The following is a 22,925-nucleotide window of genomic DNA, read 5'->3' on the forward strand; positions in this document are numbered from 1 at the left end:
GTATGTGATTTTAGTAAAGTACTTTCCAAATAACTCTTGCTGTTACTTTTTTAACCAGTGTCAAAGATGTGTTATGATCAGAGATCGGCGGCCGAGGATGCTTTTATGCACAAAAAATGGTTCACTATTGTCAATTACTAAGGTTCAGCATTTTTTTGTTGTTCTCCTGCTTTGTGTTTATTGTTATTTTATAGTGGCACCCTCAGACGCCAATCTCTAGTTATGATTGTCGAAAGTTTATTTTATTCTCGATCTATTTCTCTATATACCGGCAGTGAATATCCAGTATATGTTTAAAACCTGATTTACCAACATCGAGGATATTGACATTCGATTTGTAAAATAACTGTTAGATTATTGTCCGCTCACATTTGGAATGGTTTTATCAATTGAATATTATACAAATTTTATCGAATAAGTCGAGCAATATATTTGTATAAAAATCGCAGTCGAAAAAGTGAGTACCATACACCATGTGTAATAAGATTTTATATGTTTATATAAAATAAGAGATACATACTACAATATTGCCATGATTAACAATCATATCTATCATGTGCTTTATATTTGTATTGTAGGATTATAATATAAAAATGCTAGCAGATACAAAATATATGTAGTATTATAGTTAATTGATCAAAAGTACTGGCTAGTACTACTGCCACAAGTTAAATTATAAATGAATTTGTTTTATCGTGAAATATATAAGATAAATTAAAATTGTTTTTCTGTAATGGTATAATCAACGTTTATTTATCTTGTACAAATCTATAAAATTATTGGTTCCCAAAATCGTACATACAATGCATGTACATTTTTACAAGGCTTATTTATATACGTATAGTAGAGATATTCTTTACTAGTACCTCTACACATGTGTACATATATTATCATTATATATTCACTTTGAGGCCTAATTTTACCAGCCCATTAGATATTTCTTTAATTTGGGCCCGAGTTAGACTTTTTAAAGGAGGCCTAGGTTGCCCCACGTCTATCTTTGTGAGTAAACCCATTGCTGCTTTCATTGTTTGCACCCAGTTGCCTTAAATAAATAAATGTTATAGTAAAAAAATAAATCATACATAATACTTATAAATATATTTTCTTTATTTTTGTATAAAATGTACCATGTTGAGAAATAGTGGTTATTACTGCACTTAGTTTTTCTTGGCATTCACGAGCTTCTGTCATTTTAGTGTTGTCTTTCCTTTTCATCAGTTCCATGATATCGAATCCTAGATTCGACATATTGAATGTTGTTCCTATACTGGAATCAAATCCGAGGATGAACGCATCAAGAAGTACCTAAATATAAATAACCATTCAGTGTTTAATATTGAGTTGAAATGCAACATTGTTCATAATTTTTATTGAATTATTTAATTTGTATTTAATATATGTGTAATTACAGAGTCAGCCCCCAGAAATACAACACAATCGTTGCCGCTCGCCAAAAAAGCGGCTTTCCCTTCTGTTAGATTATTAGACGTGAACTTAATTCCCTTGAAGGTTTTCACAGATTTTTTTGCTTCCGTTATTAATTCTGACATACTCACTGAAATCATATAAAATATATTTGAATATATAAAATAATATTTGAAATTTTAGCAATCGTTGTTGCACTTACATGTCTCACTAGTGAACATTGGGATGTGATAATAAAGTAGCGGCGTGTTGGGAGCAGCTTTACTCACAATTTCCAAATAATCCACCAAGTCATTTGTATTGGTCGGTTTGATGTATAGTTCTGGTAGTGTCAATATGGAATCAACTTTGAGTTCTTCCGCATGTTTCGCCTATCGTTCAAGAAGGCAGTGATCAAATTTTGAATACAAAATAATAAGTGCAGTTAGATTTTATTCAACACACTAAAGTTATGACGTCAGGTAATGGCGCTCCTCCGACTTGCAACATCATGTGCATGTTATATTTTTTAGCTTCTTTGATCCAGGCTTCAGCTACGAGTTTTCTTTCTTCAACGTTCATTGAATAACCTTCTCCACTGGTACCGTTCACTATGCAATATAATAAATAGCTCGTGTTTTAAATAATTACAAAAACTGATATTTTTATGCTAATATTTCTTGTTAATGATGTGTTTCTACTGAAGAGCTTCGACATATATGTAAGTAACATTTTGGAACGGTTTGAAATGTAAGGAAACTAACGACGGCACAGCAATATTACATTTACAATTATTGTGTTATTAAATTTCGTAATTATATTGTACAAAAAAGACTCGGAAGCTATCATTGTTAAAAACCATCGAGGTTTCGTATTCTCCTATTTTCTCCTCCGAAACTGGACCAATTTTTAAAAAAATTTCATCATCGGTATGAGAAAGATATTTTCTGTGCAACTATACGCGTATTTTTTTTAAATCGACCGTTAAATAAGCACGCTGAACTCTTTTCGTGGGTGTAAAAAAGAGGCGATTTTATTGATGTTTGGCGGCTCCTAGCTCCTATAAAAAATAACTAATCAAAAAGATAAAACGATAGATGCAACCCAATGGTGGATATCCATAGCATATTAAAACATAATTTCTCTTGTGCCATAATTGAGGAAGGAAGAAGTCTAATACGTTTGTATGGACAAGGCGCTGGTGTCCAGCCCTCTTAATGCAAAAACCATGTCTATATGTGTACATATATTAAGCACTGGGATATGTTACATATTTTAGATGTTTGAAGCCAATATTCACAAATATATTTGATTGCAACTTACCTAATATACCATGAACATTGTTTTCTTTCAAATAGAGTGCGTACTCCGGTATTTTCTCCAGATTTAAAGAAAAGTCGGGTTTAAATGGTGTAAACACCGGACACATAAGGCCGCGGAATGTGAAGTTCATCTAGAATTTTGTATACATTTGATTATATTTTCTTATCTTGATTTTAAAAGAAAATTTTAGTTTAAAGAACACCAGTTTGTATGTATATGTTAGTTATGAAATTTTAGCAGAATTAATTGGAAGCTTAAATGTTGGATTAATTTTAATAATTACGTTTACAGTGTGATTGTTGCAAAGCAATGGTGAAAACTAATTACACATAACTTAAAAGTAAAAAGTTTTACTTGTTGATATGTAACAGTGGCGTATGACATTCTCATTATACCTGCATATGTATATGTGTATAATTTAAATTTTTTTCTGTGTATTATAAGTTTTACCACGTATTTGTAATTGACAGAAAATTATAGTACAGAAATTATTTCTTTTTATTGTAACATTTGAATGTGACAGTAAAAGAAGTTTATAGTTTATAAACTAAAATAATAAATAAGCAATAATTAATGTTCATTAAATTATAGTTAGGATTTATTAATTATAATTAGTGTTTATTCATTGTTCAAAAATTCAGTTTCTGAGAATTCTCGTATTGAGCTTCAATTCACCCCTGATTTTGAAAGTGACACCTAAGGAGTTATCACAGTGATAACATTATTTGAATAAGATACTATCAACTTAAAAACACTTATAAACTGACATTTAGACATATAATGGGATATTATTTTGTGGTGATTTTTTTTTTATTTGATCTAGTGATAAAAAACAACTTGGGGCATTTCTATTTATTTTTATGTAATGGAAATGTACAATTAAAGCAATATTTCAATGTATGTATGTATGTAGTTGTGAGCAATTAAAAACGAATAACTTGTTTCCAGTGATTATTGTTACGTCACAGCCTTTTTTTTATTTTGCGAGGTCGTATTCATTTGTAAATATTTTTAATTCATTCTTTAGTTGATTACTTGATATATTTTAGATATCGATGATGTGCATTAACCAAATCAACGTTACTTTTTGTTGATGTTTTCAAGAATAATCCAAATTAAACTGCATATTTTATACTTTTCATCGATTTCATTGTTAGGTTTACGTGTTTCGTTTGAAAAAATCAATACCGTTTCGTTTTTAGGACCTTGAAATGCCCATCGATTGCAGTTACTGTCTAATTCAATAAAGACGTCATGATTGGCAGAAACGAAGCATAATACAAAATATGTACAATTAATAAAATTCGAATTTATCCTATATTATTATTTATACTAAATATTAATTTCAATATTACGTTTTAAATATTTTTTTGTTTAATTAAATATTTTATGAGGTGTACGTAAAATTTAAAAATATTTTACTTTAGTCTCATTAAGACAAACCATGTGAAACGTAAAGGAGGTTTGTAAAAAAAAATACCAGAGTGAAAACTAATCAATCTTCACTAAGTTAAACCTACTGAATTCGAATATCATAATGATTTTTGTTGGTTCACTCTGGTTTGAGTTATGAGTGAACAGTTTTTTTACAGTTATGTATATGTACATATACACATATTCCAATAATCTTAGTACTATAGACAGGCATAGATGACATGAAATTAGATAAAAAGTTATAAATCTTAGATTGTTAAATTGCATAATGTCTAAACATCCCTGGAAATCTAGCTTTAATGGATAATGTTCAATGGGTTTCTTATTGGGTCCAAATTTATCATAAAATATGATCGTTATTGGTCTACCTCGATCCACCAATTTGCAAAATCTCAAGAATCGTTTTCCCAACTTTTTCGGCGTATTTCATCGTCGAGTTTGTGTATGCATATACAAAACACATGAAAATGTTTTACATAGTGAGCCCTACAGCGGACCAAATATAGAGCTGTATATACATAAATGATCACAGCACAAGTTTCGGTGGTTATGAATGATTGGTAATTGGATTATTAGTCACATTGCGGTGGTCACAAAGATAATTTTTGTCATTAAAATCGCGAATACGCAATATTTGGTACACAAGTTCTCGTTCTTATGATATTTATCGTTAGTATGATGGACTTTTCGGCTGCCAGATGTTCCGTTATAGAGATTTTAGTGACTTTGTGATCAGTAATCACCGAACCGAATGATTGAGTGAAAATTCAAGCTTCAGATCATCCATTGAAACACATTGCTATTTAACTTTTCTCAAAAATAACTTATTACCAGAATAACTCAATAAACACATTGCTGATGCCCAAATCTTTTATGCAATCTTAATATTGAATCAAATGGTTTCTGAAAACCTGTTGGATATATTGGTTGTAAAATTATGGACTAGATCAGCGTTTCTCAACCTTTTTTGGACCGTGGTTCCCCCATATTTTCTCGAAAAAAAAAGTACAAAAATATTATATACTAGTGTTTTACCCGATGAAATATCATCACATGGGTGTTGGCATATTAAGTTATATAACAAAAAAAAAAGAAATGTGTCGTTGGTTATGTGTTCGATCCGCACGTGGTTGAATTTTTTTCAAATACCTTTTAAATATATTTATATTTAATTGTATAATATGAAAAAAAAGGTAAAAACTACCTACCTACCTACATATAAACAATATAAAACACCAATAGAAATATCTTTCGACTTAAGATCTTTCGATTTTCGATCTTTGCCTTCCGATATTTGCGTTTTCAGGCGTTTCACATTCGGGCCCGTGAGGTAGACCCATGACAACCCTTGCAAAAGTACATACATATTCCAATCCTTTCATTTTAGATAACAGTACAGTTGTACAAGGTTATACATACAATAGTGTTCAAGTGTGAGTCGAACAATTCGTTCACTATCGAAATTTGCCTCGTCAAAGAATGTCCAATTGATAATGAAAGCATAGGACAGTGACAGGGCTGCGCTATGCTATATAAGTAATGTGTAATGGTGGCTGGTGGTGTGGTGAGAGGCGTGCGGTTTGGGGGTCAGCGCCCAGCGGCTCTAGCAGGTGTACCGTATACTTGTAGGTGGGTCAACGTGGTCGAATACAGTCACTCGCCGGTCACAGAACGCACAACTTGTTGTCAGAACAGAACCATTCACCCAATCTAGACGCCTACACACCGCAACAATGTCCAAAATTAACGTCAACTTGCCGACCGGAGCCGCTATGCCAGCCCTGGGTTTCGGCACTTGGCAGGTGAGCTCTCATTCCTCGTTCGCATACATACATTCATAATAATAATAACAATGATTGATTTCGTTCATCTTCTACATTTGAGTTTGGTTGTACAATTTTGTGACAACCCTTTTCTGTAGAATTTGAAATGTCCCATGTGCGATGCATTTCAAAAATTGTGCGTTCTATGTTTATTGGCCACAACAATAGCTATGCGTGTGTGCTGATTGGTGGAAATACGCGACCTCGTCGTTGATTGGTAGAAAGTATTTGGACAAATATTTTAAATTGTGATTGTGTTAAAATGTGTTGTACTCGCTTAAGCCGTGTGATGTATTTAATTGATATTAGGTATTGTAAAATAGATTTTTGTGTTATATGTATGTATAGTGAAGCTTATCAGTATTATTTAGTCATTAGTATATGAATATTTTGGGAATTACCGAGTTCAATAAACATGTACATATAAAATGTACATGTACATGTAAAAAAAATGATAAAAGAGTTTGAGAAATAATTCAGATCACTCTTTTTTAAAAATGAAAGAAGCACTTGATTGTTGGTGAGTCCATTTATTTTGATGTACATAGGATACATTATAAATACAAACAAAATATACATTATAAATACAAATACACAAAAAAAAAATCAATACCCCTTTGAGGAGTATCCCCGTACCCGTACGTCCAGAGCAAAATGGGCACCACAGAGTATCGCCGTACCCGTACGTTTTGACACGTTCAATCACTCAAAATATTCTACCTCTCTCATTGTTCGACATATTTGCATCTCGTTTTTTTTCATGTGTAACTGAGGGTTCTCTTTTACTCTTGTGTATATATATTTTTGTATTCGAATAAAGAAACCAAATTTAACGAGGCGTGAAAGCCAGTTAAATTTTGATGACTGAACATGATGACAATTTTTTTTCTAAAGTAATATTTTCCACATGTAAAAACGATTTATCTCAACAATCGATTTATCTCAACAAAAATTTAGAAAAAGTAGGTTTTTTTTAATAATAGTTTAGATTTTTTTACTATTTTAAAAATATATACACTCAATACTCACTCATTGAATCTTATTTGGGTCGATTATGTTAATTTTTGACTGATTACCGAGAATTCAAATTTGCCGTTTCGCTAGAAAGTCCCCATTCCCCCATTCCCCCCAGTCCCCACATGGCGCGCCGCGCTCCCAATGATTGTTTGTATGAGGGAAGCGCTATTTTCAGAAAATCGTCTTTTTTTTCATGTTCCCATGATTATTTTGAAAGTAAAAGTCGTTAAGAGTTTTCTTAAGTATATGCCTTTTATCTGAACTCAATTTTTGTTTACAATTTTTTTTATTTACTTGGGTTTTATACTTATACGATCACAATGCTTATAATCTTATTATGAGGTAAACATAATTAGGTACTGATTACCCCAATTTGATTATAAAACAATTATGCAAAAATAAACCAATGTATCCAATTTTTTATACACATGAATGTAAATTTCAATTCGATAAATCTCTGCATAAATGTGGGTATATTTTTTGTAAATTTGACATTGATGTGAACAGCGGTCAACAACCTACAAAAAATAAATTCGGTATTTGTTTTTGATTATTAAAATTTTTAGATATAAAATATTGGTTAAAGATATAAAACCGTATGATTATTTTATTTAAATTAAAACTTTTTGAAAATATATTTTTTTTCGAACAAATTTTAAGTAAAGTCGTGCACGTCAATTAAACATTTCACTCATACGCGCTTTTGATTGAGCGAAACAGTTAGGAATGTTAAAATATGCTTGTAAATATGTTTTTTTTCCTTTTTCGTGTTTTCAGATTCTTGTAGCTGTAGATGCTTTCGAATTTAAAAGTTGGTCAATAGTAATTGTGGAATTAATAAATTGAACCATTTTCAAATTTATCCATTTTTAAATTTAATACGATTTTTATATGCATGTTGAATTGCTTATTAAAAATGTATTCATCAACACATTGAACTAATTACCAATACATTATAAATTTATAAATTTTATAATATGTTTATCGCATTGTCCTTGTACTTGTGGAGAACGTGACTTGTGATGTTGGTTAATTAATGCAAAAAAAAAAACCAAAGCTAAAAAAGTGTAAGTTGAGTATCGATCAAAAGAATTGAATTGCATGAAGAAATTACAGTTTTTATTGCGTCAGTCACTTCCGCGTTTAATTAAAATTTAGTATTTTGAATGTTATAAATTTATAAAACCTTTAATAAGAATGATTTACTTATGTATAAATTGGTAAAAAAGAGACACAATGTTATGTATATTTATATTATCTTTCAGCGTAATATATCGATTCCTTCAAATATGTATGTACGTATGTATAATATGTAAATTTAGTCAAAATATGATTATAAATTTTCTGCTCTGATTATCACGACACGTAATAATCTATTAAAGCATAATTTTAACTCGACAAATGTCATTAATGGCGTGCCGTTTTAATTTCACAGGAAAAATTGTGTTTTTTCACTGTTAATTAACCCATATGCATAAAATTATTGCGCAACATGTGATTTTCTCATTTTTACTAAATTATTGTTTCATCTTTATGTTCACAGTGAAAGGTATAAATTTGGAAACTTTTTTTAAATGCAATTGTTTGATTGTATCAATTATACATATATACATATATCTACATATGTGAAAATTATAGAATGCTACGTACTAGAGATTCATAAATAATTTTAAGCACCAACGCACTCTAGAAAGGATTACTAACTCGTAGTAAGAATCCCAGCATTTTTGTGGCCCGCAAACAAATATTGTCTATGTGCCGTTTAAAATAAAAAAAATATTTGGGAACAAGACCCCCAAATCGCTTTAATCATCCACTAACTTTAATTCAACACCGAATACTAATTTCTACGCAACGAATCATTCATCCTCCTCACTTCTTGTTTTTAATTGTTAATGATTCATTGATTTTCGGATTTAAGCCATGCTTATTAACGGTTGAGTAAAAAAAAATACTGTACATTATGGCAATCGATTTAAAACTGAACGATCATGCGGATAAAATCGCAAGATCGGAAACCAACAGTGTGCACAATGCGGAACGTGATCGTTGCAACGTTTTCCCTTTTATTATTATTTAAAGTTTAAACCTTCAGCTATCAATTCACCTAATGTACAATTTCGATTTTAAATGAAACATGCCACAATTTTTGTACATTCTATGAGTCTATACTGATCATGCCCGCTGAAAATTTTACTACGCTTGATTAACTTCGTGCATTTTACTTCGGTATTTATATTTTTTGTAACTTTTCCGGGTGATTATGCACCACAATGCAAGGCCGTTTTCGTCTCGCTAAACTCAATAACCGGCACGAGGTTTTCAATGCAAATATTGGCAAATTAATCGGCACAGAAGTGTGTCAGGCGCGAAACAATCGAGCACGATTTAATATCAAAATGTGCGGGGAAACAGCTTTCGTGTCTGCCCGATTGCAGCCATTGTGCAAATGCAATGGAAAACATTATTGCATTACTGGGAACAAATTGGCTGTTTCAACCTACTGACTTCAAAATTAGAAACCTTGTTATTTTTAATCGCTCCCGAATTAAAAAAACAATAACAAAATATAAAATATTTTTTTATTTATATGTGTATGTACATATGTACATATGTACCTGTAAATGAAAATGTCACGAATCCAACGGCAGCCATGACTAGTTAGTTTTATGTCAGTGCCAGTTTTTAGTTATTTTATTTTTATTTTATAGTTAGTTGTGGACCATTGTGGCATTACAGGAAGAACCTAATGCGCCACAATGGCCTACATTTGATAAAGAAAAACAAAAATAAAAAGCAAAAATGCAAAGGCAGAAAAACATGATAAAATGAAAAAAAAAAACTAAAATAATACACAAAAAAGAGAATAAATAAACAAAGGTGTAAAAATCAAATAAATAAAATCCTATTGTTAGTTTCACAACGAACAAAAAAAAATAGCACCTAAAAATATACATAAGGAGAAAGAAAAAGGAAAAGTAAAATAAAATAAAATCACAGCGAGGCCCAAATGGAAGAGAGTAGATTAATATTCCAAACATACATCACATTCAAATTAAGAAAATAATGATGAGCGCAGGTTACCAGATAAATATGTTAAAATAATATCCGATAATCTTTATATATTAAGTATGTATTTTTCTATGTAGCAAGTGATGGTACATACATATGTGGAAGGTAGTAAATAAGTTAAATTTCGTAAGGCTATGGGATGGTTATAATGATAATATTATATATTTTTTCAAAACTAAGAATTACATTCTTATTTTTAATGATATTTTTCAACCTATCATCTTATTTAGACTAGCAAAAAAAATAACAAAAAACTGACCATGAAAATCATTCTTATTTACCTGTTTTTTTATATGCTAGTTTTTCGTTTGAGGTCCGACTATTTGCGGTTATTTAATTATTTATACCTGTTAGGTAATTTTGTGGGTTATTTTTATCATAGACGTAATTATGATGGGGCATAGCCGTTTTAACCATTTCACGACATTGCTTTATTTTATTTTATCATTACAAAATAAAATTAGAAATAAATATTTTTAAGACCAAAAACAATGTATAAAAATTTTTAGCTTTTTCCAAATCCTGGTTGCGTTATTGACCATATTACTACTGAATGTAACCCTTTTTAATTCTTTATGTATTTTATATAATTTATCTGTCTTTCACTCTTTCTTTCTTCCATGCTTATTTTATATATATGTATGTATGTAGATGTACATATGTATGGATAATATAACCTCTTAGAAACCATTCTAGTACATATTTATTTTATTTTGTTTCGTTATTTCAAGCTTAAATATATTTTTACATGAATTTCAGGCAACAGATGAAGAATTGGAGAGCGCTTTGAACAACGCCTTGGAATGTGGTTATCGTCACATAGACACTGCACTTGTATACGAGAACGAAGCCGTAATTGGAAAAGTTCTCAAACAGTGGTTAGATTCGGGTAGATTAAAGAGAGAAGACTTATTTGTGGTTACAAAACTTCCACCGAGCGGTGAGTGCACATTACTAAGCTTTATTATTAATATTATTCACCAAAAGATAGAATCAACAATGACCAAAATTAAATCATTTTCTTTAGGAAATCATCCGTGTTTGGTGCGAAAGTTTTTTACCCAATCATTGGATGCTCTTCAATTGGAATATTTAGATCTTTATTTAATTCATACACCGTTTGCTTTTAAGTATGTGGAAGGAAATCTGCATCCAACTAATGAAGATGGAGAATTCTTAGTCGACATTAACACCGATCATATAGCAATATGGAGGGTTTGTATAAGTCCTTTTTTTTACTAAAGAACATTATTAAATGTACAGATATTATACTCAATTTCAAGGATAAAAATACCTCATTGTAAAACAAATGTTTTACATTTTGGGAAAGGTATACATATATATATACATCCAGTGGTTTCTCGTTTCTTTATCGGGATAACGTTATATAAAGTTAGAATAGATAAACATATATGTATATTTGTTGTATAGGAAGGATATTGGTTTCAATTTTGTATCAAACCATTACTATAAATGAGTCAAATAAAGCTTGATATTTGCTGACAGGAAACAGTCAATCGGAATTTATAATTGTATTAGTGTGAATTTCAGGAATATTTGAAACTATTGAATAAATAGATTAAAATCAGGTTTGAATCATTCTTGATAAGATATACAAGCTTTCTATTTATGCACTGTATAAGTAGATTTATTTCGACTATGTCCTAAAAATTTAGTTTACAATTAGTTCGATTATGACTTAATATAATTAAACCATTATTTTAAATACCATAGTGTGTAAGTATATATGGTATGTACATATATGTATATATATGTATGTATATATATATATATATATATATATATATATATATATATATATATATATATATATATATATATATATATATTATATAAACATAATTTAATTATTTTTATCGTTTAATAGGAGATGGAAAAACTACAGGATGAAGGATTAGCGAAAGCAATTGGTCTTTCGAATTTCAATGAACGACAGATCAAGCGCATTTGTGACAATGCACGTGTTAAACCTTCAAATCTTCAAGTGGAGCTTCATGTTTACTTTCAACAAAGGCCGTTAGTTGAATTCTGTAAGCAGCGTAACATAACTATAACAGCATATTCTCCATTGGGATCCCGAGGAATAACTTCGTTTATGAAAAAATTAGGGTTCGAGTGAGTAATATTATAATAAACCAAATATTTAAAAAAAATTTTCAACTGTTCTGTGTGTATACTTTCTATGTTATTAAAAGTGTTATGTATGTACGTATATTAGTAAAACGTATATCACTGCATATATTTTAAATGTATTTAAATTAAATATTGTGTATTACAAACTTCATGTGTACTGAATTTAAATATATGTACATATGTACATACATGTATGTATTTAGACAACAACTAAAAGTAATCTGTATTTTACTAACTATGGTTAAAATACGAACACATTCCAAGTGTTTTATATGCAACTAGAAGTGAAAAAGTAATTTATAATGTCAATTGTATTTGGTATAGTTCTGTAAACTTTTTTCATATTTTATGTATTTTTGATTTGTTTTTTTGAATTTCACTATTGCAGCCGAGATTTTCCCGATCTTTTGAGCAACCCAGTGATATTGGAGATAGCAAAAAAATATGGAAAAAGTGCCGGACAAATTTTGCTTCGCCATATTGTCCAACGGGGAATTGCAGCCATACCGAAAAGTACTAATCAAGAAAGAATGAAACAAGTAAGTAATCTTTTTTTCAAATAATAATTATTTTACAAATATGTTTAAACATAAATACGTTTTTGATATAATTTTTTAGAACATCGACATATTCGATTTCGAATTATCTCCAGAGGATATTACAAAAGTGGACAATTTAGATTTGGGAGAAGATGGTCGAGTATGTGATTTTGCTTTCTTCAAAGGACTCAACAAACATCCTGAATTTCCATTTTAGTCAAATTTCGTCAATCATAATTTTTAATAAATTTTGAGTCTTTCAGAAGTTATATTATTAACTTCATTTTTTGCTGGTCATTTAATTTAGATACCTTTGAAAACTAAATAATGATATATATGCCTTTCATATTATTATTTTTCGCACGAATTATTGCATCTGAAAGACTCATTGGATATAATATATGTTAATATTGCATAATTAGTATATAAGAAAATATTATTTACATTCATGTATATTATAAATACACCAAACTTTGATATTTTACTGCAAAAGGCACATTCATTTATTAAATATTATAACTATATTCATACTTACATATGTTTATGTACATATATTGGTACATATGTAAACATGTACACACATACATACATATGCTGTATATACTTTAATATGCTATTTGTTGACAAAATTTTACTAATTTATACAATAGAATTGTTTTATAATACAACATTTAGTACATGTAATTTCTATTTCTAAATAAAAGTATGATTGAGTTGCTCTTTTTTTATAAATTTTCTGTACAATAAAATATTTTATAATTATTGTATTACCTTATTATTTGAGTATTTTTATTGGTAAAAAAGTTTTCAAATAAATTTTTCAATGTGATAAATAACAAAAGTACCTGGCGTTGCTCAGGTGCATGAAAAAAAATGATTTCTCTTTTGACCATGTTTTCCGTTGCGGTCCAAAAACAGTCTATAGTCTAAATTAGAAGACATATTTTACTAAATTTAGTGGTTCCAAATTCAAAAATATACAGTTGCACAGTGGGACAATCAAACAAACATAAATTTATCTTTATACAATGGATATTAGCATTGTTCGGGCGGATGAAAGTTAGAAACAAAAACTTTCAAATAATTCTGATTCCTTCCAAAATTCTGAGGTCTAAATAAACCGTGCCTAAATTAAAAACTGGATTTGAATACACAAAATTATCAACATTTTTACATATGTACATACATATTAAATATTTCTAAATATTATTTTGATATATTATATAATATTTGTTGTTTAGCTATATCGTATTTATTATACATTGTATGTACAAGAGATACAATTTTTCAGTTATGTGCATATAAACATAAATGAAAAAATTTACTTAGATTTTAATGCATATTGCGGATATTTTAAATTACATACATAAAAATGTTCAATTTTTTTCACCAATTCTTTCCCATATAACTTTGAGGTTGCGAATAACAGGAAATATTATTCTTCAATAAGTCAATTGTTACATCATAAGGATTTTGATTTGTACAATTTTGAATGGCGTTTGAAGTACACTTTACTACTTTATTAAAATTTTGACAGCGGTCCAACTGAGTCGCAAAGTCAAGAAAATAATCCAACCAAGCTAATTCCTTTGGTATTTGTCTCTCTAAGAATTCATTGATGCATGTGAATATAATTTCTTTTTTATTTTCTAAACATTCCATTCCACCGGTGTAGATAAAAAAACCAACATTTTCTATTTCATAACCTCTATCGTCTAAGACTCTACCAAGAAACTCAAAAAAATATTGATAATCTAGCAAATTTAAATATTCTGTTTCATTTAAGCAAGGCTTTACAGCGTTAGTGAAATGTAAGAATAGTTTTGTATGAAGTTTAAAATCGATTACAAAGTTTGAAAATTGGTAATGTTTTATGCTATATTCGGGTTTTCTATTATAATAAGTATAATACAAAAACATTAAATATCGGTTAAGGGACTCTTTAGCCGCCAGTACTTGAATGTATACATTTTGATCTGCCAACTTCAAGCACTTGTCGCGAAAATAATTCTCAACTTGATTTTGACTGATGAAACCACCCCGCGAATTAACAGTAAAAATCACAAAATAAAAACTCAAAATTATTAAAAAATATTTCATGTTAATATATCACCACCTCAAGAACTATTATCAAAAATAACACAGGTAATAAAGCTTTCTAGTCAATCAATCAGAATGTGCATCAGTATTTATAAAAAAAAGCCTACAGTGTGTTAAAAAAACTACTTACATCAACACCTGCAAAACAGAGACGAGTGGAAGCATGTTGGAGAGGCCCCAAGTGCATTTAAAATTTGAGGCCCCACTTCAATAAAAAAAAAAATGCTATCGTCGTTTTTTACCATGCTTTTCAGTATATGATTTTTCACTAGGATTTTATAAAACCATATTTATTTATTTATTTACTATATGTACTTGAAACACTAATAGTTTTTGGAATAAAATAGGTAATATCTTAAAATCGGTATTAATATAATTTATTCTTGACTTACGAACGTATTGTGGACAATGATAATAATTTTTAAGTTGTAAATTTTGGTAGCAAAGGCCCATTTCGGGGCCAACAGGCGCGGGCTTATTCTCAATGTATGATAAATTGCCGCTGTATACATATGTATGTATGTATGGTTCGTTCATTGACATTGCCATTGAAAAGCATTTTATTATACATTGCTCATTTAAATGTGTATGAACAATAAACTCATTGTAGTTTTATTTACTCTTTTGTCGTTGCATTAGTATTTGAACTCTGAATATTTTAGAATCAAGTTATAGGTGCATTTAATTTTAATCACATGTCTACTCATGTTGATAAATTGTAGGTGAACGATTCTTATAATGTTTAAAACATTACCTTTTTGTATGTACATACTTTTTGACCATTGCTTGTTTTAATTTAAATAGGCATTGATATTCTCCATAACAAAAATGTATGTTTTTACCAAGTCAAAAAACAAAAAAGGTGAAGTGAGGTCATTTCCTATAGATTGTATGAATTTCCATATTCATTATGCATTTATAAATATTTTATCGCTACCGATACATACCACTATAGCGGTCTTTAGTGTAATACTTTTCTCTATCAAGACAAGGCCCATTTTTTCAATAATTATAGAAAATAAATTTTGTTATTATGGCGGTAATTTTGGGAAAATTAGTTGACTTGTATAACTTTTTAAATAACGACATCAGCGGTAAGTTCGTTTAAATGAAGCACAGCCAGACAACATTTATTTTTATCTAACAAATTTTTAAGACTATAATTAACTCACATATAATATATAATCACCAGTTTAAGTTTGAAGAAAACTATTAAAAGTTGTGTTTGCTGGTCATCGTTCTGAAGTAGACTTGAAAATAAGATTGATTTTATTTAATATGGTGTAATTCTAGATCCTCGTACTCAAGATTGGTTCCTGATGAACAACCCGTTTCCTGGTTTGGCAATATTAGCCCTGTACTTGTACAGTGTATTCGACTTCGGCCCAAAGCTCATGTCTAAAAAACCAGCATTCTCTCTCAAATATACTTTGATATTTTACAACTTCATCCAAATTATAGTATGTGTGTACATCGTTTATCAGGTAAACGAATTTTATTTTATTTTTCTACTGTCATTAACTATATCTGTTTATTATTATTAATGTAGAATAAAAAAAAAGACATATGTGTATGTATCAGTTGCGTACGGTGGTGTTGATGTGCTGTGTATGAAAAATTAAAAAAAGTAATATTTTTTAAAACCAATTTTATTATTATTTATACATTAATTCGATTCTTTGCTCTTTAGACATGAACTTTTCAATTTCACTTTTGTAAAATTAATTTTTCATACACAGCACACCCAACATCAGCACCTATGTACCCCACAGGTATGTATAAATATTCATATTAAATTTAATTGCAGATAAACCTAATAAACTTAAAATTGATATGTATTGTTAAAATAAAGGAGGTATGTAATGAGCTTATCTGATAATAATATAATATTTTATTTTTGTTTACTATTTTAGAGTTTAATACTAGCGTTGGCAAGTGGATATAAATTGTTATGTGAACCCGTGGTGGTGAACGATGATCCAATTTCAATTGAGATTGCGTGGAAAGTCTGCTATGCATACTTTATTGTAAAAATTATTGATTTGTTAGATACAGTAAGTGGACATACCAATTGTTGGCACTTTAAATTATTGCAAATGTATTCTGGGTTCAATTGTTGACCTCAAAAAACAATAAATATTATTTGATTAGTAGTATTAGCCAAATGTTGAAACTGCGATAGCAAACGTTCTTTTTTATTATTTTAGGTTTTTTTCGTTATGAGAAAGAAGCAAAAGCAAGTTACATTTTTGCATGTGTACCACCATGCTGGAATGGTGATGCTATCTTGGTCAATTGTCAAATGGTTACCAGGTAAATTTTATTTAATTTATATCAAAACTTTTTTAACTACGATGAAATGAAATAGTTTGCTAACTATGTTGTATCACAAGTTTTTCACAAATGCGTTAAGACAAGTATTTTATTTTCATTTTTATATATGTAGTTAATTTTCAATGAAATATGATCATGCATGAAAATCAAAAAAAATTGGAATGGAAATTAGTTATACTTTGGTTCGTCGATTCACTAAATAAAATAATGGTGTAGGAAATATTGTAAGAAGGTACATATGAGCCGTTATAATTGAAAGTGGCATAAGTCCACTTTTATTCATTTCGAGAAATATCTCGCAAAACATTAAATATAATGCGTTAAATTAAATATTTGCTTTTAGCAATATTTAAAAATACTGGTGGCCTGTAATATGTTTATTCTGCTTTTCCAAGATTCTGGACATATTGAATTAAAGGAAGTGATAACAATTTATGAATTGAGTCAAACAGAAATAGGGTTTTGGGGCTGAAAATTGGACTTTCGCTACTTATGTATATGTACATAGCAGCTCATGTAATGATTTAGTATAATGCTAAAAGTAAACTAATACAATTTATAAACAGGAAATCATTATCGGGGGAAGGAGGAGGGGGGAATCATGCATGAATCATGAATCAGGGGGAATGCAATTTAACTTTAATTCTATAAATAATGAGTCAATATGATTTTTTTTATAAATGTATATCTTTAATTCAACATGTTTTACTTTGTATTCTATTTGATAGAAGTATTTTTATCTATGCACAATTAAGGCACAAATATATTTTAGCGACATTTGTCCATATGAATCGAAACATTTATACATATATATATATATATATATATATATATATATATATATATATATATATATATATATATATATTATTTTGCTAAAAGTCAGATCCCAATTAACGAATCGTTTGAATTGCCGATAAGAAATGAAAATTATTATGATCTTGGGTGCATATTCGTTAGTTGGGGAGACGGCTCAATATAAGATATGAATCACAGTTGCAATTTTCCCTTAGATACTATAAAATATCTACAATCATTGACAAAAACACTAAGATTTAAAAGCATTATATTATATAATAATATTAATAAAATTGTTTCAGGTGGACATGGCATAATGTTAATTATTATAAATTCATTCGTTCACACTATTATGTATGGATATTATTTATTAGCAGCCCTTGACGACTCGTATAAACAATCAATTTGGTGGAAAAAACATGTTACACAACTTCAAATTGTAAGAAAATAGTATATATCAACATTAGAAACTATTACTAGCGATATTAATAATAATAATTTAGTTCTTGATAATGAATGTTTGTTCCTATTTTTATTTCAGATACAATTTGGATTGCTATTTTTTCACTTCATATCGGTTTTCATTGTAGATGGATGTCAATACCCGAAATTACCATCGCTTATTTTGATACCTCAAAACTTGTTTTTAGTAATTCTTTTTACAGACTTTTACTTGAGGGCTTATCATTCAAAGAAAAATATTTCTTAATAAATTTATAATACATAATAAAAAATAATAATTTCAAAAATTGTTTTCTATAAATTTAATTCTATGTTGGTTTATTTGCAAAGTTCATCTAAAAGTTTACCTTTGACTATTTTAATAACGTCCGGATGACAAAACGAATCTACAATGGCACTTAAAAGACGATCTTTTTTCGGTATCTTTTCATCGACCGCTTCATCAAAATTTGATTGACCATATTTACTCACATTATCTTGCAAAATTGTGATCAAATCATTGTTGTTTAATTCTTCGACAGTTATTGCATGACATGATTTTTTAATGGTATCAATGGCAATGTCCGTTTTAGATATGTCATCTGATTTTGAACATTGTGAAATATCCTCATGTTCTTTGGATTTAAATTCCAGGTATTTTTGAACAGTCACATCAACTTGGAATATCGATACAGTCAACGGCAAATCGGATACGTCTTCCTAAAAAATTTAGATAAATTAACATAATTACAAAGCAAAAACATCACAATACAACTTTATTGTAGCAATATTTAAATCAGTTATTAAATTAATGGAATTATAGATAGGAAATATTTTTGTTATTTGCTGTATTTAAACTGTTCTTATGTATTTTCCTTGTCACTGGTTAATTTTCAGAATCTAACTACCCATTTTGACATCATGCTGATGGTGTAAGCATCTTTAGACATAAAAGCATTTCGAGGGAAGCACAACTCTTATTATTTTATATAATTTATACATATTCTTGTAATACTCACTTCATTTGGATTAACTATATCTTTTAAGTCTTTTTCAGTTAAATCTTTTCCGATCTGTGCTACTAACATACGTATCAACGCTTCGTCTATCTGATTTTCAGTATCAGTTTTTGCCTGAAAAATATATTCATCAAGCTATTAAGAACACAGATATACATGAAAAAAAAAATAGTTTAAGTAATTAACGAACATGTGGAATCCAAGTATTAAAACTAATTCCGATCGCGTCCACGTGTTGGACGTAATGCCACCACTTTGGAGGTACTATAAGAGCATCACCTGGTTCTAGCACAACCATTCTACAACCACTCAATCCTAGTAACAAAACAAAAAAGTATACATTTATTTCTAAACAGATACATTTATAATATGAAATATATTTCAAATCATACTTTTAAAAGCGTCTAGGTTTTTTGGTGAAAAGAAATTTAATTTACTATAAATACTAGATTCTTCATAAGGCACTCTAGTGGGGTTTAAGCCACCGGAATCGGGCGGGAACATAAGCCATCTTTTTCTTAAAAAGAAAAAAAATGTTTAGGTTAACATAAAATATACGTATAGGTATGTACAAAACCAATAAAATGTTAGTATTTTAGGCATTCTTAGTTGATAGTGCATACTTGCCGAAAGCTTGTACAACAATATTTCGACCGTACGTATCCTGATGACATGGAGTGTGAGCACCGTTGCTTCCAATCCATATAGTGGAGTCTGCGGCACCGCGTTCATTGTAACCGAAGCAGTCCCATAAAATCTGCTGTTAATATAAAAACAAAGAATTTATTTATAAATGAACTTGAAATTTTTATTTCATTACTTATGTAAGGATAGGACAGTGATTTTTTTTCAAATCAACTATGTACGTACATATGTGTATGATGTAGTTGTTATATTTAACGTTTTGAAAATTTGAAGTTGAAAATTTCCATATTGACATTTTAATTATTTGTCTAGTCACATACGATATAACTTAAATGGAATATATTTAATAAATATACACAACACAAATTATACATAACAACAAATACATAATTATAAATAAAATTATATTATACATAATAACAAATACACAAATGTAATAAGTCGTGTTTTCAAGTACACACTATTTAAATATTACTTACTAATGATGTAAAAATCTAATTATAAATAGGGATTATTTTATTAAGGTATTGATAGATACCAATACAATATACTTATATATATACATATGTTAACCTTCTGGATCAATTATTTCTTCTAGTATCAATAACTAATTCTATGGTGGTTACTAATTTTTCACATTTACATGTCTTTTTCATTGCATTTGTATGTCTAATTATTACTCCGCCCAAAAATGTATTAAAATGACTAATCATTCTTTTAAAAATATTAAAAATAACACAAATTTTCAATATATTTCGAATGATCGTTGATATTTCGTATTTCGTACTAATACGAAATAAAGCAACATTATTAAAATAAAGCTACCAGGCATATCAGTATTCCGGGATTATCTCTGTTTTATGCTTCTGGTCTCGGCGCCTTGGAGGGACCTTTCAGGACAACAAAAAGAAAGGAAAACTAATCTCTTTTCTATCTCATTAAATAATAAGTGGTTGCTGAAATCGAAATAATTATTTATTGTTACATCGTTAAGAATTTACATTATTACATTAAGAAAAAAAGGGGTGAGATAGAGAGCGCGAATCGTAATCTAGATCTCGAGACTAATCCCCAAGCTAGCTGATGGGCGAATGCGATCCAAAAGTCTTAAAGGCCACAGCGCCTAAATCTAAATAAATCCCTTCAGTCTCAGATAAGACATAAATCCATAATATGAGACTAATACAATTGCCTACATGAGTTTTGAAAATTTTGAAATTAATTTCGATTTAAATAATTTGTTTTATCAAAATAAGTTACAAAATTTTAAGATAAAATTTTGGTCAATTATTTTCATCCAAACAAATAAAAAGTATGAATATATAATATTTATGGATGAATTCTCTTAACCCTTTGGCTGCTACGAGGTTTTTCAATGTCCAAGCGAAAAATGCTAACATTTGTAATTATTTTGAAAAAAATTAATATAATATTTTTTTTTACATACTTACTTCGCCGAACACTCGTAATTTTTATAATACTTTATATACATTTTTAAGAAGCAGTCGTGGACTCGTGCTCTCTCTTTCTGTCTTGCTTTTACATGCGTGCGTGCGAAAGAGATACCTACATATATACACTAAATAAGTTTTGACGATTGTTTTCCGAGGCTTTATTCTTTTCAATAATCTATTTTTAGATATCGATGTATCCTTACAACATGCGATATATTCGAAACAGTTAGCGGTCTCTCTCTCTTTCTTTCTTGGTTTTAATTGTGTACGTATGAGCGAGACACACAAGGATGCGAAGTTTCTAATAATCAAATAATTTTTCAACATGTATCATAAACATTTTGTATGCATTTCAGTTGCATTTGATTGATTGCATGAATTCGTGACGTCTCGTGACCTATATAATTGAAAGCGGATTTCTATTGTTTTTTGCCATTTATTTTAACTCTGCAAAATGATATCGGACAGTGAAAGTGATGAAAGCGAAATAATAGCTCCTCGCCGAGGAACTCGACAAATCAGCAGCTCTACTGATTCTGAAAATGAATTTATCGATAATAATCAATTCCCAAGTAATAACTCCTTATATGACATTGACAACGAACCCGAAATTTACTTTGATGATGAACCCGAAATTGAAGAGCTTTTATTTAAAAAATTGATAAATATTTATAAAGCTTGATTGAAAAATAAATATAAATACGTATATAAAAAAAATGTTTCGTGCCACTGATGCGCTGGTGGCTCAAAGAAAGTATCGAAATACGACAATTAATGACGTCAACAACGATCGTCGTAGCAATCTTCGCCGATTTCAAAACAACGATTTATCGTTGTTTTAGCAGTCAAAGGGTTAAATTAAAAAAACCATTGCACAAATGGCATAGAATGAGTTACCTTATACACTTCGTTATCTGATGTTAGCCACATTTCTAAATATTTATAGTCAAAATAGCACCACTCGGCGGGATTTTTTTGAGCAATTTCAAAAAACTTTTCTAGTGACATCATTCTGTTTGAGCACTTTCTCTCCCAACACGGCTCTTCTGAAGAATTTTTGGGAGGTTGTACTCGAAACGGTAGTTCTTTTTGAGGCATATTTTGACACCAATCTTCGAGACTCCATGACAGCAACGGCCAATTGCAGACCTTTTTGAAAACGACGGGCACTGTTGTTGTTTCAACGATTTTGGCAATGTAGGAAGCATCCATAGTAAAATGTGACAATCAACTGTCAAAGTGTCAACCGCACGTTGTCAGATCGTTTGAATATTTGGACGTAACACGTAATATGTGCGACCAGTACCAGTTTTGTTTCACTTTTAATTTTAATAAAATTTACAAAAAACTGGTTTACAGTAGATT

The 22,925-nt window shown here is 29.4% G+C and overlaps 4 protein-coding genes across 11 annotated transcripts; 2 read left to right on the forward strand and 2 right to left on the reverse strand.

Moving 5' to 3' along the window:
* Window positions 1-409: 409 nt before the first annotated feature.
* LOC143910891 (N-acetylneuraminate lyase-like) lies at window positions 410-5,938 on the reverse strand. 6 transcript variants are annotated; one of them, XM_077429511.1, is made up of 7 exons: window positions 3,014-3,133; window positions 2,731-2,860; window positions 1,873-2,018; window positions 1,631-1,799; window positions 1,413-1,558; window positions 1,131-1,308; window positions 410-1,045 (listed from the first exon to the last, which is right to left on the reverse strand). In XM_077429511.1, exons 2-7 carry the CDS (start codon window positions 2,858-2,860, stop codon window positions 894-896), a joined length of 921 nt encoding a protein of 306 aa, XP_077285637.1. In that variant the 5' UTR covers window positions 3,014-3,133; the 3' UTR covers window positions 410-893. The 6 variants fall into 6 exon arrangements, with proteins under 6 accessions (XP_077285637.1, XP_077285639.1, XP_077285635.1 ...); XM_077429513.1 differs by lacking the exon at window positions 3,014-3,133 and adding an exon at window positions 5,781-5,938 and having other exon boundaries at window positions 465-1,045; XM_077429509.1 differs by lacking the exon at window positions 3,014-3,133 and adding an exon at window positions 5,584-5,832 and having other exon boundaries at window positions 465-1,045.
* Window positions 5,643-13,547, forward strand: LOC143910893 (1,5-anhydro-D-fructose reductase-like). 2 transcript variants are annotated; one of them, XM_077429516.1, is made up of 6 exons: window positions 5,643-5,966; window positions 10,836-11,016; window positions 11,104-11,291; window positions 11,965-12,212; window positions 12,619-12,769; window positions 12,849-13,547. In XM_077429516.1, the coding sequence occupies exons 1-6, from the start codon at window positions 5,898-5,900 to the stop codon at window positions 12,984-12,986; spliced, it is 975 nt and encodes a 324-aa protein (XP_077285642.1). In that variant the 5' UTR covers window positions 5,643-5,897; the 3' UTR covers window positions 12,987-13,547. The 2 variants fall into 2 exon arrangements, with proteins under 2 accessions (XP_077285642.1, XP_077285643.1); XM_077429517.1 differs by having other exon boundaries at window positions 5,839-5,966; window positions 11,965-12,206; window positions 12,849-13,541.
* Window positions 13,548-15,832: 2,285 nt separating this feature from the next.
* LOC143910896 (very long chain fatty acid elongase 7-like) lies at window positions 15,833-18,724 on the forward strand. The gene is made up of 6 exons (XM_077429521.1): window positions 15,833-15,963; window positions 16,163-16,353; window positions 16,783-16,923; window positions 17,077-17,182; window positions 18,304-18,440; window positions 18,543-18,724. Exons 1-6 carry the CDS (start codon window positions 15,903-15,905, stop codon window positions 18,708-18,710), a joined length of 804 nt encoding a protein of 267 aa, XP_077285647.1. The 5' UTR covers window positions 15,833-15,902; the 3' UTR covers window positions 18,711-18,724.
* Window positions 18,139-22,841, reverse strand: HSPBAP1 (HSPB1 associated protein 1). Of its 2 annotated transcripts, XM_077429520.1 has the most exons (7): window positions 22,458-22,841; window positions 20,085-20,221; window positions 19,854-19,978; window positions 19,652-19,776; window positions 19,462-19,575; window positions 18,935-19,162; window positions 18,139-18,219 (listed from the first exon to the last, which is right to left on the reverse strand). In XM_077429520.1, the coding sequence occupies exons 1-7, from the start codon at window positions 22,770-22,772 to the stop codon at window positions 18,160-18,162; spliced, it is 1,104 nt and encodes a 367-aa protein (XP_077285646.1). In that variant the 5' UTR covers window positions 22,773-22,841; the 3' UTR covers window positions 18,139-18,159. The 2 variants fall into 2 exon arrangements, with proteins under 2 accessions (XP_077285646.1, XP_077285645.1); XM_077429519.1 differs by lacking the exon at window positions 18,139-18,219 and having other exon boundaries at window positions 18,758-19,162.
* Between the last annotated feature and the right edge of the window lie 84 nt (window positions 22,842-22,925).

The sequence above is a fragment of the Arctopsyche grandis genome, chromosome 4, assembly GCF_051622035.1.
Source record: "Arctopsyche grandis isolate Sample6627 chromosome 4, ASM5162203v2, whole genome shotgun sequence".
NCBI classification, from domain to species: Eukaryota; Metazoa; Arthropoda; class Insecta; order Trichoptera; family Hydropsychidae; genus Arctopsyche; species Arctopsyche grandis.

Excerpts from the sequence above, each read along its gene's own strand:
- LOC143910891 (XM_077429509.1), bottom strand. The coding sequence starts at position 5,667 with ATGCTTTCATTATCAATTGGACATTCTTTGACGAGGCAAATTTCGATA. Across the intron at positions 2,019-2,730 it reads CAATGTTCATGGTATATTAG|TGAACGGTACCAGTGGAGAA; the intron begins GTAAGTTGCAAT and ends TATATTGCATAG. Across the intron at positions 1,309-1,412 it reads TATTTCTGGGGGCTGACTCT|GTACTTCTTGATGCGTTCAT; the intron begins GTAATTACACAT and ends ATTTATATTTAG.
- LOC143910893 (XM_077429516.1), top strand. The coding sequence starts at position 5,898 with ATGTCCAAAATTAACGTCAACTTGCCGACCGGAGCCGCTATGCCAGCC. Across the intron at positions 5,967-10,835 it reads TGGGTTTCGGCACTTGGCAG|GCAACAGATGAAGAATTGGA; the intron begins GTGAGCTCTCAT and ends CATGAATTTCAG. Across the intron at positions 11,292-11,964 it reads ATCATATAGCAATATGGAGG|GAGATGGAAAAACTACAGGA; the intron begins GTTTGTATAAGT and ends ATCGTTTAATAG.
- LOC143910896 (XM_077429521.1), top strand. The coding sequence starts at position 15,903 with ATGGCGGTAATTTTGGGAAAATTAGTTGACTTGTATAACTTTTTAAAT. Across the intron at positions 15,964-16,162 it reads TTTAAATAACGACATCAGCG|ATCCTCGTACTCAAGATTGG; the intron begins GTAAGTTCGTTT and ends GTGTAATTCTAG. Across the intron at positions 18,441-18,542 it reads ATGTTACACAACTTCAAATT|ATACAATTTGGATTGCTATT; the intron begins GTAAGAAAATAG and ends TTTTTATTTCAG.
- HSPBAP1 (XM_077429519.1), bottom strand. The coding sequence starts at position 22,772 with ATGGATGCTTCCTACATTGCCAAAATCGTTGAAACAACAACAGTGCCC. Across the intron at positions 19,979-20,084 it reads GTTGTACAAGCTTTCGGCAA|AAAAAGATGGCTTATGTTCC; the intron begins GTATGCACTATC and ends TTTCTTTTTAAG. Across the intron at positions 19,576-19,651 it reads TTAATACTTGGATTCCACAT|GCAAAAACTGATACTGAAAA; the intron begins GTTCGTTAATTA and ends TATATTTTTCAG.